This window comes from Simochromis diagramma, unplaced genomic scaffold (assembly GCF_900408965.1).
Source record: "Simochromis diagramma unplaced genomic scaffold, fSimDia1.1 OVJJ01000333.1, whole genome shotgun sequence".
In the NCBI taxonomy this organism is placed as follows: domain Eukaryota; kingdom Metazoa; phylum Chordata; class Actinopteri; order Cichliformes; family Cichlidae; genus Simochromis; species Simochromis diagramma.
Window position 1 is genome coordinate 185496 of NW_024386765.1, and position 17293 is coordinate 202788.

A 17293-nucleotide genomic window follows, 5' to 3' on the forward strand; every position below is an offset into this window, starting at 1 on the left:
AATGCAGAAAGCTACACAACATGGGGCGCTTCATTTACAAACACAAGTCTAACTTATGTTTCACTGTTTTTTGTTAGAAAACAATCACATTGTTGCAGCTTAAATTACACAAAATGTCAGAAATCTGCACTGTCACGAACAAACATGTAAACCTAATTTTTCATGATTTGTCGGATGAACCCTCTGAGGTCTGAAATACAACCGGACATTTGTGACTCCTTTGAGTTTACGTTTGTGTTTCACCCTCAGATTGTTTCATTTTATTTTTCTCCGTTGCCTTGTTTGGTGTCTTTTCAGCTCAACTGACTTTAGTTGTTTTTTTTCACTGACATACTGCATTAGTGTTACTGATCTGAAATCACAAAAAATAACTAGTAGTATTTTTACTGTAAAAAAACAGACATGTTGAGTAAATTTTTATAACTTGAATTGCAAATATAAATTGTACATTTTGTAAACATAAACAACTATTTATCTAAAAATGCAGACAATACATCTGCTGTTTTTTTCATTTTGTACAACCATTTAAAAATATTACTAAAACTAAAATGAGAGAACAATCAGGTGTCGCAATAAGATGCCCCACAAATGATGTGTGTCAGTAAAAACAGGACCAAAAGACGGAACATCACAGGGATGAACCTGCAGGCCTGACAACAGCAGGTGTATCACTCCGCTGGTTTTCTACTTAGTGACAGTGTTTACAAATGTGCCTCTGTGACAGTCATTAGTGCCCTCACTGACACACAAAACAAAACAACGACTACACAACACAACACACTAAGTAAACACTCCACACGTCACAAATCTCCCACATCTAAAAACTCTCTCTCTCTCTCTCTCTCTCTCACTCACTCGCTCGCTCTCTCTCGCTGCCGTTACCGTCACTCCTAAAACTCTCCCCTCCTCCTAAACAACCAAATCCCACATGTTGACTTTTTTTTTTAATTGGTCGACGTGGTGCATTTTTCCACCGATAGGAAAGAGGTGGCTTTTTTTCTTTCTTTACTGTTTTCGCGTTGTCCTTAGAAAACGCTTAAAACACACACACACACACACAAACGTGACGACAGTGTTTAGAACAAAGCGTGGCTGATATATATGATCATAACTCTGGATTTACTGGCCTGTAATTACAATTTAAAAACTTTGAAGTCTGAACTTTCAATGTGGCTGAAACAGAGAGTCAGCGTGGCTGCAGCTTGTTGCTGTGTCAGCTCACATCAGTCATGTGATGTGGAGGTGCAGCGTGTCCGTGGACCACAGAGGGTTAATAACACTCACCTTCCTTCCATTTCCACAGTGTAACATCCACCTGCCTGTGTGAAATCTGAAATTCCCATGGTGTTGTTCAAAATGTGCTCTGGCACGATCATAAGCATCGCTTGCTACTGAAAACAAGAAAAAAGCCGTCCTGCTATGGGCTGAACCATTTGTTACTGGTGCAGGGGGAACACTATGCAATATATTCAGTTTTAGGATTTATATTCACTGCTGACTGTAACTACGCTCAAACTGTTAATGCGATCTTATTTTAATAAACAACACTGTCATATGCAAAACTGGGGTGGCACTTGGGGTGGCAAGGGATCATTTTAGGGTGGCACTTGCCACCCCATGCCACCCTTCTAGATCCGCCCCTGGCAACAGATACACTTCTGTTTAGTCACTCCACATCCACGCTGCGCTGACGACTGCTGCTCTGCAAAGGTGCTGCTTGTTTGTGCTGCCGTCGGGCTGACGGTGACAGGACAGCATCGGAGCTTTGTCCTCCAACGTTAACCCGAGGCACCGCACGGACCTACAGGGATTCGTGCTGTTTGTCAGTGACATACTAAATTAGTTAGAGTGATCTCAGATCAGTGTGTGCCTAAATTTATTCACAGAACACAACACTTGAATTTTACTGAACATACGCTAAAGACGGCAGCTAATAGAAAATTTACTGAATTGAGCAGAAACGTCTTTTTTCATAAACAGTTCAGTAGAAGTCATGGTGTACATGATGAGAGGTGAAAAGACCAAAGTCCCGTCTCGTCCCTTCATGACACGGAGCAGGCGCCCGGGGTGGGAAACGTGCGGTCCTTCACATTATTACCTTTGAGACCTCGTCGTTGTTTCTGCATCAGGCGAGCTGTAACACAATTAGTGGTTTAGGACCAATCCCAAGTAACAGAAGACAACTGCAACAGTAGGCGAGGTCGAGAGGACAAGAGGAGGGTGGATAACACAATCAGTGGCCTATTCAGCTTTGAGAGTTGGGGACAGCAGCGTGGGTGCACTTCTAGGCAGCAGGTGGTGTCACAAAAGAAATGTTAGCACCTTTTGCCATGTCATTGCCACAGCAGCACAAAAAGCTGTTGAAATGTCACAATGGCAGCCAAACCGAAGTGCCAGATCTTTCCCGTGTTAGGTTTAAATGAGCTCCTGTGGCCTGTTTTTGCTGCCTTACTTGTACTTTGGATTTAGAAACCGGGTTTTGCTTGCAACCTTTTAACATTCGGTCCCTGCTATACCGCGCCAGCTGATGTAATGTGCACTCAGGCTGCTGAGCTGGGAGAGATGTCAGAGAGCTGGGGGGACATGACCGTAACGAACCGTGATAGCATCAGGCAGAGTTTATGCCGGTACACATCAGCGTCCTTGCACTCACCGTGCTTTAACCTTCCAGTCTCTGTTCAACCAACATGCTGGTACCAATCAACACTCGCTGTACTGTACAAGTCGCCCACATCTACTAAGCTGTTATCTGTGCGTGTGCGAGTTTGTATGAGCGTGTGCCTGCGCGTGCGTGTGAATGCTGCATTTTATCCATCACTGTGCATAAAATGCATCTGCTGTAACTCCCTCACTGTTGTCATAATTTATTGGATGTTGTATTTATACATGAGATAAAGACAATAAAGCATCACATGAGTAACTTGATATGGGTGATTATTTTTCTTGGTCCTGTGTGTGTGTGTGTGTGTGTGTGTGTGTGTGTGTGTGTGTGTGTGTGTGCGCGCATTTGGAGCAGATTTGAATGTAAATGTTTTCCAGAATATGTTTTGCTTTCCTCCACGAACTATAATTATTTATTGAAAATATGGGCGAGTCCTGCCCGAGCAGGCCAAATTAATACTGTCACAGTTTGTTGTTGGTGTTCCAGTGTGAGGCCCAGATGAAGTTTTAATGTGTGTCTATAACTGTGTCGACATGCTCAGTCGGGGGTAACGTGTAACTTTGGCCTTCTTTCCATTTCCTCCCTATCACCTGTTTCCTCACTCTCTCCTATTTCCTTCACCCATTCCCCTAATCTCCCCTAATCCCATTTTCCCTCTTTATTCGTGCCTCATTATTTTGCCCCCCCCCTCCTTCTCCCCGCTGCAGAATCGCATGCATGAGTCTTTGATGCTGTTTGACTCCATCTGCAACAACAAGTTCTTCATCGACACCTCCATCATCCTTTTTCTCAACAAGAAGGATTTGTTTGCAGAGAAGATCAAGAAATCTCCGCTCAGCATCTGCTTCCCTGAATACACAGGTACGAAAAAAGTTTGGGGTTTATTCCAGTGGTGGGCGGGAATCTCAAACAGGAGCGTTTGGAATTTGTTTTCCTGAATTAAAAGTGTTTACAGGACGAAATATAGTCACGAGAACGACACATCTAAAGTTCATTCATTGAACGTAGCCAACTGCAAAAACAGAGCGTAGCACGAACTCGGGCAGGCCACAGAGTCGAGCTCAGCAGATCAGGTGATCTCAGCCCACGTCAGCTGACACATTTCTACACATCCGATGTAAGATGTGCTTTTTGAATCGCTTTACAATGTTGGTGTATATTTGCAACCCACTCAACCCTCTAATTGAGCTCCTCATTTAGTTTAATCAGTTTACTGAAAAGTTATCTTTTAATAGTCCTGTGATGTTGGTTCTTCCTGTCTTTATGTTAAGCTAACTGAAAGCTCAGATCAAGTTTCACCAAATTTCAAATTGCTTCATTTGAAGGAGCTTAATCTTAAAAATTGTGTAGTACAAAATCATTTGGAAATTTGCATGAAAATCAGTGTAACGGAGCCGAAAATAGGCTAATACTGTATGAGACATTTTGAAGAGGGGATATAAAAGTATGAATGACTACCATCTGTCCTGTGTTAAGTGTAATTCCCAGAAATTAAATGCTTTCTAAAGCCCTTCCTGAGGTTCTGGATGCTGATTAACGACTGCTCGGTACAGTACATCGGCTCTGCTTCTAGCCCTGACATTTACTGTCACAGACTTGTAAACAATTCGAAGCACTTTAAATCAAAGTTGCTGTTTACAGTTTGCAGCAGAGATGGCCAACGAACTGTTTAAAGAACTGCAGAGGCTCAGGTTGAAAAGAGAGATATACTGTTTAAAAGGAAAGCAGGAAGGAGCAGAGAGACCCAGAACCTGTAACGGGCAGAACCGAGTTTACAGATTTCTCCGTGTGGAGGTGAGAGTCGGACGAGGTGGTGACAGAGAAAAGGAAGAGACTGCTTATAAGAAGCCCCAGACAGTCGTGCTTGGTCAGCCGCAATAAGTGAGAGCTGCCTCCTGCCTACTCCAAACTCCTTTCCGGTCTCCAAGTGGATCCTTTTCATTCCTGTCCCTCATGCTTTACTTACGTTCGGCTAACTTGCTTGACAGTCTCAGTAAGTCTGTCTTCTGTCAGTCTCTCCTCCTGTGTCCCATGCTCTCGCAGCTTCCCAACAGAAGACTTTACGAACCTTTAACAACCACAAATATTTTTAAAGCCAAAGATCTTGGAGAAATATCTTTTACATCACACGCAAACATGTCCTGACTTTGCCCAGCAGAAGGACTGAGTATGATTCAATAAATCTGCAAACCTATTAGAATGTATACTATCATTGCTGATGAACGACTCCTCGGTACAGTACATCGGCCCTGCTTCTAGAGGAGAACTATCATTGCATCTGATATACAGCTAATGTGCTTCAAATTAGGTCAAATGAATAGGATACAGATGTGATCATCTGTGTGTAGGAAACCAGACCAGTTAGCCTGCATTTAGCACTGCTAGTCCACCTCTGTTACAGGGATAGTATTTCTACTTACTAATTTGGACTTTTATGTGGCGATGACAGCTCTGCTACCTGCTAAGTTCATATGAAGCTAAAGATATCACATCATCTAAACCGACTCTGTCGACAGGTCTCGGCTTCGCTTCAGCTGCTGAGCTGACATTAGCTAACAAAAATGTCTCACTGCTCGACAGGATATGCAGCTGCTTTCCTCTGAAGTCTGAGCTCATTAAAACAGTTAGCTTTAAATAGTTGTGTGAGATTTCCTGTGAAGTGTGACGTTCAGTGCAGCACAAAGGAAGGTGTGGAGTCAGCTATCACTAGAAGTGGATGCTGTGTAGCAGATTTCAAAGCTAGCTGTCCATGTGAATCAGTTATTTATTTTATTTTACAGTAATATATCTAAGTTTCTTACTAAACTGAAACTAGCAACAGACTGAAAATACTTTGACCTGCAGATTTTCAGAATCAGTGAAGCATAAAGAAAGTGTTTAAAGAGTTTCCCACTGTTGCACAGCCAAAAATGTCCACCGGCTAACTTCCTGTAGCATATATGTATATAGCATACGCATCAGAGTCCAAGCTTTAGAATTCGATACAAACACAGATATTTTGTGTACTTTGTGATGAATGCAGATATGGTGGTAACACAGTTAGGCTACTAACAACAACCCACCTGAGCACTGAGTATTTGACTGTGTGAACTCAGCCCTACAGGTACTAACGAAGGATTATGCAACAGCTATTAATTTCATTTCCAGCTCTATATTGTTTAGTACTTGTTTGTCTTACATTTACGCAGGTGCAGACACCAGTCCATGCAGGGGTGATCTAAACTCTACGCAAAAGTAGAAAAAAGTTGGAAACAAAGTATTTATAAGAGAATGCAACATTGTAACAATATATAATCATCATCATCATCATCATCCAGATAACTAACCAAAGCTACTTGTTAAGTCCTTTTTTCATGAGACTTCCTGTTTGAAGTTTTTGTTTTAATAATTGTGTCGTAACACATCTGCTTCCCTCCAGGACCCAACACCTACGAGGATGCAGCAGCTTACATCCAAGCACAGTTCGAGAGTAAGAATCGCTCTCCAAATAAGGAAATCTACTGTCACATGACCTGCGCCACAGATACAGGGAACATCCAGGTTGTGTTTGACGCCGTGACCGATATTATCATCGCCAACAACCTCCGAGGGTGTGGCTTGTACTGAGCACGCCTACCGACCCTGTTATTTCCTCCCCCCTCTGTCCCTTCCTCTGTCCTCCCACCTCCTCATTCCTCTTCCTTTGACACTGCTGTGGAAATGATGATGGCGATGATGACGATGCTGATTACTTAAAGAAAAAACGAAAGAAAAATGCAACTAGGTACATATTAATAATGAGGATAATTTAAAAAAAAATAGGCATACATATATATATATATATTATATATATATACCGTTTTTAGTTCTTGTCTGCTCTCTTCTTGCTCCGACTCTTCCTGACGTTCTTGAGCTTGCTGCCAAGCAAACAAATTTGTTTTAGTAGAAAACACGAAACCCTGCAGCCTTGAAAACTTTGTGAACAAAGTCGATGAAAGCCTCCGTTCCCCGTTTCCTTTCTTTTACGTTGTCTTTTGTTGTTAACCCAAACCTGTACGTTTTTTATGACTTTTGTTTTTGTTGATCATATGTATATTTATTGCAAGTATCAGTCTGTACACTGATGTTTATTCACGTTTTGCCTCACCTGACACCCCTGTGTGTGTGTGTGTGTATTACTTTGTCCTTCTTTTTTGCTGTAGTAGTGATTATGTAATAACAGTTTTTGCAGAATTATGTGAAAATGTACTAAGAAGCACTAGACGGGTCAGCCAAAACTCTCAAGACCTGCTAAAACTGACGATGCTGATTTTAATGTTAGTGTTTTGTTTACATTAAGTGATTTTTGTTGTTTTTGTTGTCAGTCACTTTTTTGGGGATCGTTTTACTCAAGGTGTGGTTTTCATCGACAGGATGTAAGGCTTCCTGTTTCCAGGCCTAAGCCACTAGCAAACCATCGGCCACGGCCGGGTGTGGGAGCCAATAGGAAATGTGCTAACAGTCCTATCAGTGCCATGTAACAAAGGTACTGCACTGTAGATAGCTGTGCTTATAGAAGCAACTACACAATGTTATGATTAAACCTTTCTCACTGTTATAACCTCTAGATCTGCTAACATTCTCCGTGTAAGAAAACTCACTCATGGTTTGATAATGGTCGATTAATTTATTAATTTATTTATTGATTGATCACCTTTCTTCACACACCTGTCTGTTTTCTCTCTCTCTCATCATGCCACACCTTTACTTCTCTCATCTTCTTCCATCTCTTTCTTTTTTGGCTTATTTTTGCAAAGTTAAAGGGCGCTCCTTCTTTTTTTGCCAACCCATCTCCCCGTCCTCCTCCTTTTCCCTCTAAAGCCCAGATAGCATGTGATACTCAAGCCTTTGTATAAAGAGATCAGTTAATTCATACAACTTATAGACAAAAAAAAAGTACACACAAATAATGCTCAGATAACTTTAAAAAAAGAAAAAAAAAAAGTAAAAGTAAAAAAAACAAACAGAAAAATACAGAAACAAACAAACTGAGAAGATTGTTGGTTTCTGGGACACGGCAGAGGCAAATATATATATATCGAAAAAAAGTGACAATTTAAGTTTCCAAGGATTGACAACAGAAAGGTTCAGAGTACAGCGACGTGTTAAAGTGAGCTGAAAAAGGACAAAAATGTACTCTGATTACTACAATAATAAAGACCCCAGTGAACATTACCACAGTACCGCCAACGACCTTCCTAATGATCCTGTTAATATTCCAAAAACTTTTCTCGTGCTTTGTAGCTACAGAGTATCTCTTTCTCTATATCTCCCTTTTTTAAATGTAAAAGATGTTTTGCAAAGCGAGCTGATCCGTGAAGATCTCAGACCGACCCCGCCGTCTTGTTATAATGCTCTGAACTGTGCCCCGCCCCTTCTCCTTTTACCGTTTTGCCTGTTTCCCTGCATTAGATCCGTGTCCTCACTTTAGCCTGACTCAGAACAATTAAATATAATATTATAACAATATCTATTTTTTATTATTTCAGAAGAAAAAAAACAAACAAACACTTTTTGGGGGAGAGCACGTTTCTCGCTGCGTCCGCTAGTTAGGGACGCCGCATGTTCACACATCTACGCTGTATAAAGTCATGCTCTTTTCTTCTTCTTCTCTGTCTCTTTTCAGTTTAACCCACTCCTTCCAGGTCTACAATGAAAAGCACAGTTTCTCACATGCACACTTGCTCGCACTCACACACATACACAATAAGTAGATCTGTTATCTCTTCATGTGTTAGCCCTCGTCCATCTCTCTATATTGACTTCTTGATTTCTAGTTTTTAAAAAAGAAAACAACCGTGTATAATGACATGAGAAAGCATTTTTTCCTCTCATTTTGTTCCCGTTTCCGTCATATTTTTTATGTTTTGTTCTTTACCCAGTGAATGCTTTTTTCTGTGCAGCTTTCTCTCTCTCTCTCTCTCTCTCTCTCTCTCTCTCTCTCTCTCTCTCCCTCTACTCTTCTTTAGTGAATGGTTGTTATTTCATGTGGGATGTCCGTGCTGGAAAAACCAATCGAATGTAGTGTTTACATTAAAAAGCCACTGTTTTCATGACTACGAAAAAACAAAAGCCGACCTCTTCTTGTCTCCGAGTCATTCAGTCTCTCCACAGCTGTGGCTTTCTGTTGGATCCATGAATTTTCCCAGGATTGCTGCATTTAGCCGCGGTATTGAGCGAACACTGAGCTGTAGTGCTGACCCTGGGGTCGTCCGCTCTGTAAAACAAGCTGTTTTATCTACTTCCCCTCCATTTGAGCCACCCTCCTTTTGATTGGCTGCTCCTGGTAAAGAGAAGGTTTGAACAGCATTGTGGGAACAACTTCAACATATTCAAACATATTCCACTGTAGTCAAAGGAGCTTGCAAAGAAAAGCGTCTGGACTTCTTTAAGTTGCTTGAAGACGTTTCACCTCTCATCCGAGAAGCTTCTTCAGTTCTAAGGTCAAATGGTGGAGAGTCCCAGATTTAAACCCAGTGGGAGTTTCCCCCCACAGAGGGACAAAAGGACCCCCTGATGATCCTCTAATCGCCTGAGCCAAGGTGTGAAAGTGGGTGTGGGTCCCAATCAGCCAGAGTTTCAGGTGAGCTCATTGTGAAACCTGGCCCCACCTTATCATGTGATTTCCTGAGGTCAGATGGCCCAGGATGTGAGTGGGCGTTAAGGCGTCTGGGGAGGGAACTCAAAACTGGATTATAGATGGCAGAGAGTTGGTGTCGTAAACCACCGCCTCTGTTCAAAGAGGAGTGAAATAAACCATCTATGTCCACTGTGAGCGACCATCTTTGAACAGAGGCGGGGTTTACGACACCAACTCTCTGCCATCTATAATCCAGTTTTGAGTTCCCTCCCCAGACGCCTTAACGCCCACTCACATCCTGGGCCATCTGACCTCAGGAATTCGCATGACAGGGTGGGGCCAGGTTTCACAATGAGCTCACCCGAAACCCTGGCTGATTGGGACCCACACCCAGTTTCACACCTTGGCTCAGGCGATTAGAGGATCATCAGGGGGTCCTTTGTCCCTCTGTGGGGGGAAACTCCCACTAGGTTTAAATCTGGGACTCTCCACCATTTGACCTTAGAACTGAAGAAGCTTCTCGGATGAGAGGTGAAACGTCTTCAAGCAACTTAAAGAAGTCCAGACGCTTTTCTTTGCAAGCTCCTTTGACTACGATGACCTGGATGACTGAGAACCTTCACAGACATATTCCACTGTAACAATATAAAACATCTCTAGTCTACATTTTCCAATTTTGAGGAAAATTTCAAATAGATGCAGAAATCTATTGAAATGTGTGCAAAGCCTGTTCAGTAAGAGTTCTCCAGTCTCCTCTTTGGTTGCTAGCTGCTTCAGTAATGTCCTGGTTCCGGCCGATCCGTGATTTATATTGTTGGATTGTTCTGTCCGTCTGTGCTCTCGTGACATTGGCCATGAGTGGAATAAACAAACTGCTGCCAGTCAGATACTTTCCATATGATATTACATAGTTGATCAGAGTCTGACTGTGCTTCCCTTCCCTAAGAATGCCTTCTTGACAGCCACCCCTCCACTGAGACCATTTCTGATGAGGCTTCAGTGAACAGTAGCTGGATTAACTGAAGATGCTTCTCTCAGGTCGTTTCTTGATGACATGACTTTCAGATAATCTTTTGTCCATTTTTCTAGTTTCCTCATTTTTTAAGGACGTGCTGATCTCATGCCAACATATGCCAAGTTTTCAGCTCTTTGGAGATCTCCTGTGCGGTGCACAAATGCTATTTTGTGGCTGTCAAACTGTGTTATTTTTGGCATTTGACTAAAACAATGTGGAGAAAAATCTGTGTTTTTGTGCTAGGCTGCAAGTAACAAAGACAGTTTAAAACTGGTTCTTCGCTAAGTCATCTGTGCAGACACAACGCTGGTCCTTTGAGTTAGCTGCATGGCTTGAATGATCCATAGGTCAGCGTTAAATGGCTTCACAAAGGAAAAACAAACGTTCCTCTGGAAATGGACTGGAGTGGCAATGAGAGAAATAGCAGCTAATGTCCAAAGACAAACTTTGACAGACCTTCAGAAAGCCTGGAGAACAGTTGCTCGACACAACTTTAAGCCTGGGTCCTTTGAAGCGACATATGAAGAAATGAGGCCTGAAACATTTGCACAGTACTCAATAACAGGAACTCATAGTACAGGGTGGCCATTTATATGGATACACCATAATAACATGGGAATGGTTGGTGATATTAAAGTCCTGTTTGTGGCACATTAGTATATGTGAACAAAGAGAAACTTGTAAATAACTCATGAAAGAATAAAGTTAGGTTGAAACCAAGCACACCATTGTTTTTCTTGTGACATTACCAATAAGTATGATGTGTCACATGGCCCTCTTCCTATTGAAAAAACACAAGTTGTATCCAAGATGGCCGACTTCTACATGGCCACCATGGTCACCACCCATCTGGAGGAGTTTGCCCCCTCACATATACTAATGTGCCACAAACAGGACTTTAATATCACCAACCATTCCCATGTTATTACGGTGTATCCATATAAATGGCCCACCCTGTATAATAGGCCTACTTTAACCGTCAGCTTCAAGCAAAGTGTTTGCAGGTAATGTCACACAGCCGTTTGGTTCACTTATTAATTAAACCAAATAGATGTGACATTAAATTATACATTAAAAACTGATTGAACTTTAAGGAGTAGTTTAAAAAGTAATAGGCAAGGAAGCATTATATTACATTCAACAGAAGTGAGAACTAAATTGTTAGTGTCACCTTTATATCACAGATGACCGGGGACTGATGGACAGAATATGTTTTATTTGATGATGTTTTTAATGCTACAGGACTTTCCAAACACCTCGGCTGTAGCTCACATAGCAGTGAGGAAACACTGCCCTGAAGTCAGAGCCATGTTACAAATACTATTTAAAGTGCTTAGACCAAATCTAGGGGTTACATATTTTACCGCTGTATCGGCGATGCTCACTGTGACACATGCAGTATGTGATGGGCTGATGAACTCTTAATAGCATTTTAATAAGCTCTCGCTGTTTGTAGCTGGGTTTCCAAGCAGCAGGCAGTCTGATCCTGCTGAAGTCACGCAGGGAGTCAAATGATGATCTCGGGCGATTTTTCACTACTCCAGAAACATGCACAGCCAGTTGTTTCATTTTGGTTCCTGCATCATCTGACAACATTCTTGTTAGCTACAATATAATCAACAAATGTTAACAGATGATATAGATGTTATATCAGAGAAAAAGGAGATGTTGTTTAAGCTCCTTTAACCTGTGAATGCTGCTTTTATATATGTAAAATACAGCAAATTTTTATAAATCTTCAAAAACACGTGGATGGGATCATTAAGGTGTGGAAAATGGAAAAGCTGGAGCGATGAGTGCATACACAGATACACACTCATGCTTCACGCGTGATAAGAGACACACAAACATGTTGCTTCCTGTCCTCCCTCAGTTCCACCCCCTTGGGACGGAGGTCATGAAGTGAGCTGACATATTTCAGGAGAAAAATACAACGGACAGATTATTTTAACCTCTGCTTGCGTTGCACCATATTCAGTTATTTTCCAAACCAACTCTTGATCTGCGCACACGTGCTCTCAACACAAAATGAGATTCCTTCATTCATCTTCTGTTAGCATCGATGAGTGCTCTCCAAAGTGTTTGCATCTTCACAAGAGCCTGATTTCACTTCTGTGTTGACAATGTAATCATGCATGTACGCCTCTGCGGTGAAAACACACACTTGGAGCTGTATAGTGATAACACAGAGGAGTAATCCTGCATATGCAGCACTCTCACTTTGTGGCCAGTGTGTGTGTTTATGCTCTGCTGCAGGTTCTCCTGACATAAAGCATCATCCTCTCACCGATGACAGAGAATCCGTCACTGCAGACAGACACCGCAGGAAAACTGTGAGCAGCGGGCAAAGAGATGTTTGTTCACACATACCGCGAAGAAGAAGAGAAAGAGAGAGAGAAGCCTTTGGTCCTCACTGCTGTGACAGCATCTGTGAGGAAGAGGCGGGTTCACCGGGTTCACAGAGAGAGGAGGAGAGTGACCAGGCGTGTGGAGAGCGCCGTCAGGTAGCAACAAAGACAGGGCGGCTGAGCAGAGGCGGGGGAGGGAATGATCTCCATCTTATAAACATTTACACTTTAAATGGTTTCATTTCATTCCCACTTCCTGTCGGTGTGTGTTGGTTCCTTATTCTGCTTTTGGATCCATTTTACAGAATATTTACAGCATCTGTGAACCTCTTTGAAAAGTAGAATGATGTTACATTCTTACTCATAATGTTACATTTTGTAACATTATGAGTAAGAATGTAACAAAAATATCAGCTATGATTGATACAATATATACATCAGGTGTCAGTGTCCTTACTTTGGCAGTAGATTCTCTCATGGCTGTAACCATCATATAATAATAACAATGTTGTATAATGCAATATATCAATATAAAAGTGAACCTTTTCAAAATATAGTGTCTGCAGGCAATGCTAAAAAAAGAGGACTCTGGCTGTCAAGTACATGGATCTGTCAACACTGGCCACACCTCTGTGTAGCAGGAAATAAAATGATGCTTTCCAAAATTGTAACAAAATAAGAAAGAGAGAAAAGAAAAGTTGTGTTCTGGTGACTTATTGATCTTATTTTTTCATCTTTCAAACCTTTATTTATGTTATTTTTAGCGATTAACACGTTGGACGAGTGACAGATTCCCAGTTCGGTTACTGGAGGAGGAACGAGTCCCTCTGGGATTGTATCAGAAAGGACGTCTCACGTAAAAACATCTTCCACATAAAACATGCAGACATGCCAATGATTGGTGAATAAGGGGGCAGCCAAAAATTGTTTGTATCAGAAAGAGCAAAAACAATTTATTGTACATTTTACTGAGTCAAATTAAACCAAATGAATGTCTTATGAACAAACAAACAACCCTCCCCAAAAGTTGATTCTGTTCATCTGGACGTTTTCAGTGGGAGAAACGTTTCGTCATCATCAGGTGACGTCTTCAGTCTCAGCTGACTGCAGGTTCCAATCTTATAAACAGGACATTTGCATAATGACTGAAACCAGCCCACTGAAGGAACAATGGGCTGGGAGGTCAGTTCCTTAATCATTAATATGTAAATTGTCATGACCACTGATCAACAACCACTGATCAATAACCATGAGTCCCATTCACAGAGAGTTGGGGAATGGCTGCAATCACAGCATTGTAAGATGGTGACAGATGTACCCTTATGCCCCCTCCTCGATTCAGAGATGGTCTTTCCATTTTCACGTAAATGCCTCCTTGACTCCGCCCTCAAACCAGCGTTCCTCCCTGTCCAGGATGTACATCCTCATCATTGAAAGAGTGTCCACTGGCCTGTAGGTGTAAACAGACTGCAGAGTCCTGGCCTGACGAGGTGGCTCTTCTGTGTTGTGCCATCCTCTTAGCCAGAGGTTGTTTGGTTTCCCCGATGTATAAATCCTGCCAATCCTCCTGCACTTAACAGCGTACACCATGTTACTCTGTTTGTGTCGGGGACCCGATCCTTGGGGTGGACCAGTTTGTGGCGCAGCGTGTTTTGGGGTTTAAAAGCCACAGAAACCTGATGTTTAGAAAAAATGTCTCAGCTGCTCCGATACTCCTGACACGTACGGGATCACTACAGGTTTTCACTTGGGCAGCGGTTGTTCTTCTCTCCTGGATCAGCTGGAGCTTTCTTTAGGAGCCTTCCCAGCTTTGTGGGGATAACCACATTTACTCAGGGCCTTCTTGATGTTCTTCTGCCTCCCTGGCTGCTGTGTCAGTGGGGATGGTGTTCGCTCTGTGTTGTAGCGTCCTGATGACACCCAGTTTGTGCTCCAGTGGATGATGAGAGTCAAACCTTAGATACTGATCCGTATGTGTAGGTTTACGGTACACGTCAGCTTTTAGATGTCCCCCATTACTGATGGAAATCTGACAGTCTAAGAAGGCTAACCTGCCACTTTTCATATCCTCCCTGGTGAATTTGATGAGTTAATGAGATCTGTGAAATGTGGAACGTCCTGAGATTTGATTTTCATCGAGGTGTCATCCACATATCTGAAGCAATGACTTGGTCGTGTTCCAGGGTAGGTACTCATGGCCTTTGATCAGTGGGTTTTGGTCAGTGGTCATGAGAATTTGCATAATTAAGATTAAGGAACTGACCTCCCAGCCCATTGTTCCCTCAGTGGGCTGGTTTCAGTCATTATGCAAATGTCCTGTTTATAAGTTTGAAACCTGCAGTCAGCTGAGACTGAAGACGTCACTTGGATGAAACGTTTCTCCCACAAAACGCCACGTCCAGATGAACAGAATCAACCTTTGGAGATTTACTTACCTGGATGACTGAGCATGCATCAAGAAATAGCAACCCTATTTCAACCGGGGGTTGGAGTAAAAGCAAAACAAGATTCAGCAGATTTAAAAAAGAAAAAGAAAAAAAATCTGAAGCACAACAGAGGCCAGAGCAGAAGAAAGGAACAGCTACTGATTTTGGATTGAGCAGGGTGAACATGGACGGCTGATGATGATGATGATGGTGTGTAAAGTGACTGACAGCTGTAGTGTTAAGAATGTTGAATCTTATGCTTTAACATTCTTAAAATATTTAATGAAAGTACTGATGAATCATTGCGTTAAACACACATTGTTTGATGATCAGCATCTGCTGTCCTGGACCACATAAAAAGCATCATTTTGCACATATTCAGCTTTCATTCAATTATGAATTTCAATGAAACATATTTTTCACATTTGCACTAAATGGAGGGGAAATGAACGCCGACTTCGGCCACATAATTGTCTTCGTTCCTGACAAATTCCTCGTCTGCAAATAATTTGTTCTGCATTATTCAGTGCGTGATCTTTACTAGAGCAGTCATTTTAATAGCCAAGAGCACAAAGTATCAGCTGATATATGACACTTAGTCTACTGCAAGCCTCCGAGTCATCCTGATCAATAAGGGTAGATTGGTTTTATATGGAAATGGAATCCCTGTCTGGTTTTGTTCATTTGCCTTTGTGGTAGTTTAATATCCCATTAGGTCTGCAGTCGTCCACTCATTTCCATAGAAACCTTTAGGTCTCGCTGACAGCAATATCAGCCTTTCAGGACCAACAACTACATTTACTGTAAACTGTAAAACTACAGGGATGAAACAATGATGGAGAAAGAAAATGAATAAACAGGAAAGTTGTTTTCCTTCATTTCTTGCTTTCTTCCTTAGCTGATGTTGGCAGCTGTAAGTAAAGGGCAACTTTACCTAAATGAAATAAGTCTGTTCACAAGTGTCCCACGCTCTGTGGTAGATTGTACTTTGTACATTTTTTTATACGACAAGTCTGAGCAGGGAATTTGTACACAGTGTTGTACTGTAGTACAAATAAACATGATTTATCAGGCAAGTGTATTTCTGAACGACACCTCAGCGGATTAGATTCACTGAAGTAGACGAGGCGGCTGATACTCGTTAGCTAGGAGCCTCCTAAAGCACCTGTCGTTGCACTAAAACGTAGGCAGAACAGGAGAAGTCACTCCTCCTGTGTTAAAATGTCAAATTTTACAGTATTTAAAAACATTTTGACAGCCAGGAGCAAAAGTATTTGGGCCTTTATCGCTCCGCCCACATAACTCGGAGTGGGGTGACTTTTTTTAATTACTCAGCCACCTGGAGAATTGAGTTAGGAGTGACTGACAGGTGTCGCAAAGCAAGCGGCTGAAATCTGCTCGGTGTCATCCACTACCTGAAATCATTAAACCGGACACTGTGTGTGTGTGTGTGTGTGTGTGTGTGTGTGTGTGTGTGTGTGTGTGTGTGTGTGTGTGTGTGTGTGTGTGTGTGTGTGTGTGTGTGTTTTGGAGTATTTTTACTCTCTTTAGTCTGGATAGAGGCAATGCACTACACAACTATAGTTAGAAGAACCTGAATCCCCTTCACTTTATTATTATTATTATTATTATTATACTTGGACAGTTTGACTAAAACGCACATGCTCATGTCTCGATGTTTGATTTACCTGTTGTGTTTTACTGAGTGCTGTTCTTGTTAGTGATCATTTATAATGTGCCGTGGTAGTCTACAGTGTCCCAGGAGACTGGTTTGTTTTTCAGTTTTGAGTGGAATTCGAGTACTTCATTACTCTATTACTATTACATGTTTACTTCTGCTGGATGAGCGACTGACTCACCTCTGACGTCAGCGTCATATGACCATTCAAGGAGCCGCAGTTTTTGGCACTTCAGCGAACATGTGAGCACGAAACACCCAAATCACCAGCTGAAGCTTTTCACTGTGTGTCGTGTTTGATCAGAAGAAGAATGAGCACACTTTAACCTCCTGAGACCTGAACTCTTCCACAGCAGCATTTTTAATGTCTCTTTGATATTTGGGCTGATTGGGGCCCAATGAATGTAAAAACAAAGAATTACCAGATTTTTTTTTTACCTTATTTTTGTTTTTAAGAAAAATGAGAGCCACATATGAGGATATTCGTTTAAGATTTTGATAGAACAGCAGCAGCATAATGTCCTCGTAAGTGGACATCAGGCCCTTGTAGAGCAAAATTGAGTATT

At 41.9% G+C, this 17293-nt stretch overlaps 1 protein-coding gene across 1 annotated transcript in view; it reads left to right on the forward strand.

Annotated features, from left to right (window-relative positions):
• Nucleotides 1-8736, forward strand: part of LOC120735282 (guanine nucleotide-binding protein G(o) subunit alpha) — a 98446-nt gene extending 89710 nt beyond the window's left edge. The window contains exons 7-8 of the mRNA XM_040034579.1: nucleotides 3370-3523; nucleotides 6081-8736. Of these exons, the coding sequence (XP_039890513.1) occupies nucleotides 3370-3523; nucleotides 6081-6268 (342 nt within the window). The 3' untranslated portion in view covers nucleotides 6269-8736. The remainder of the gene's footprint in view (nucleotides 1-3369; nucleotides 3524-6080) is intronic.
• Nucleotides 8737-17293: the final 8557 nt, after the last annotated feature.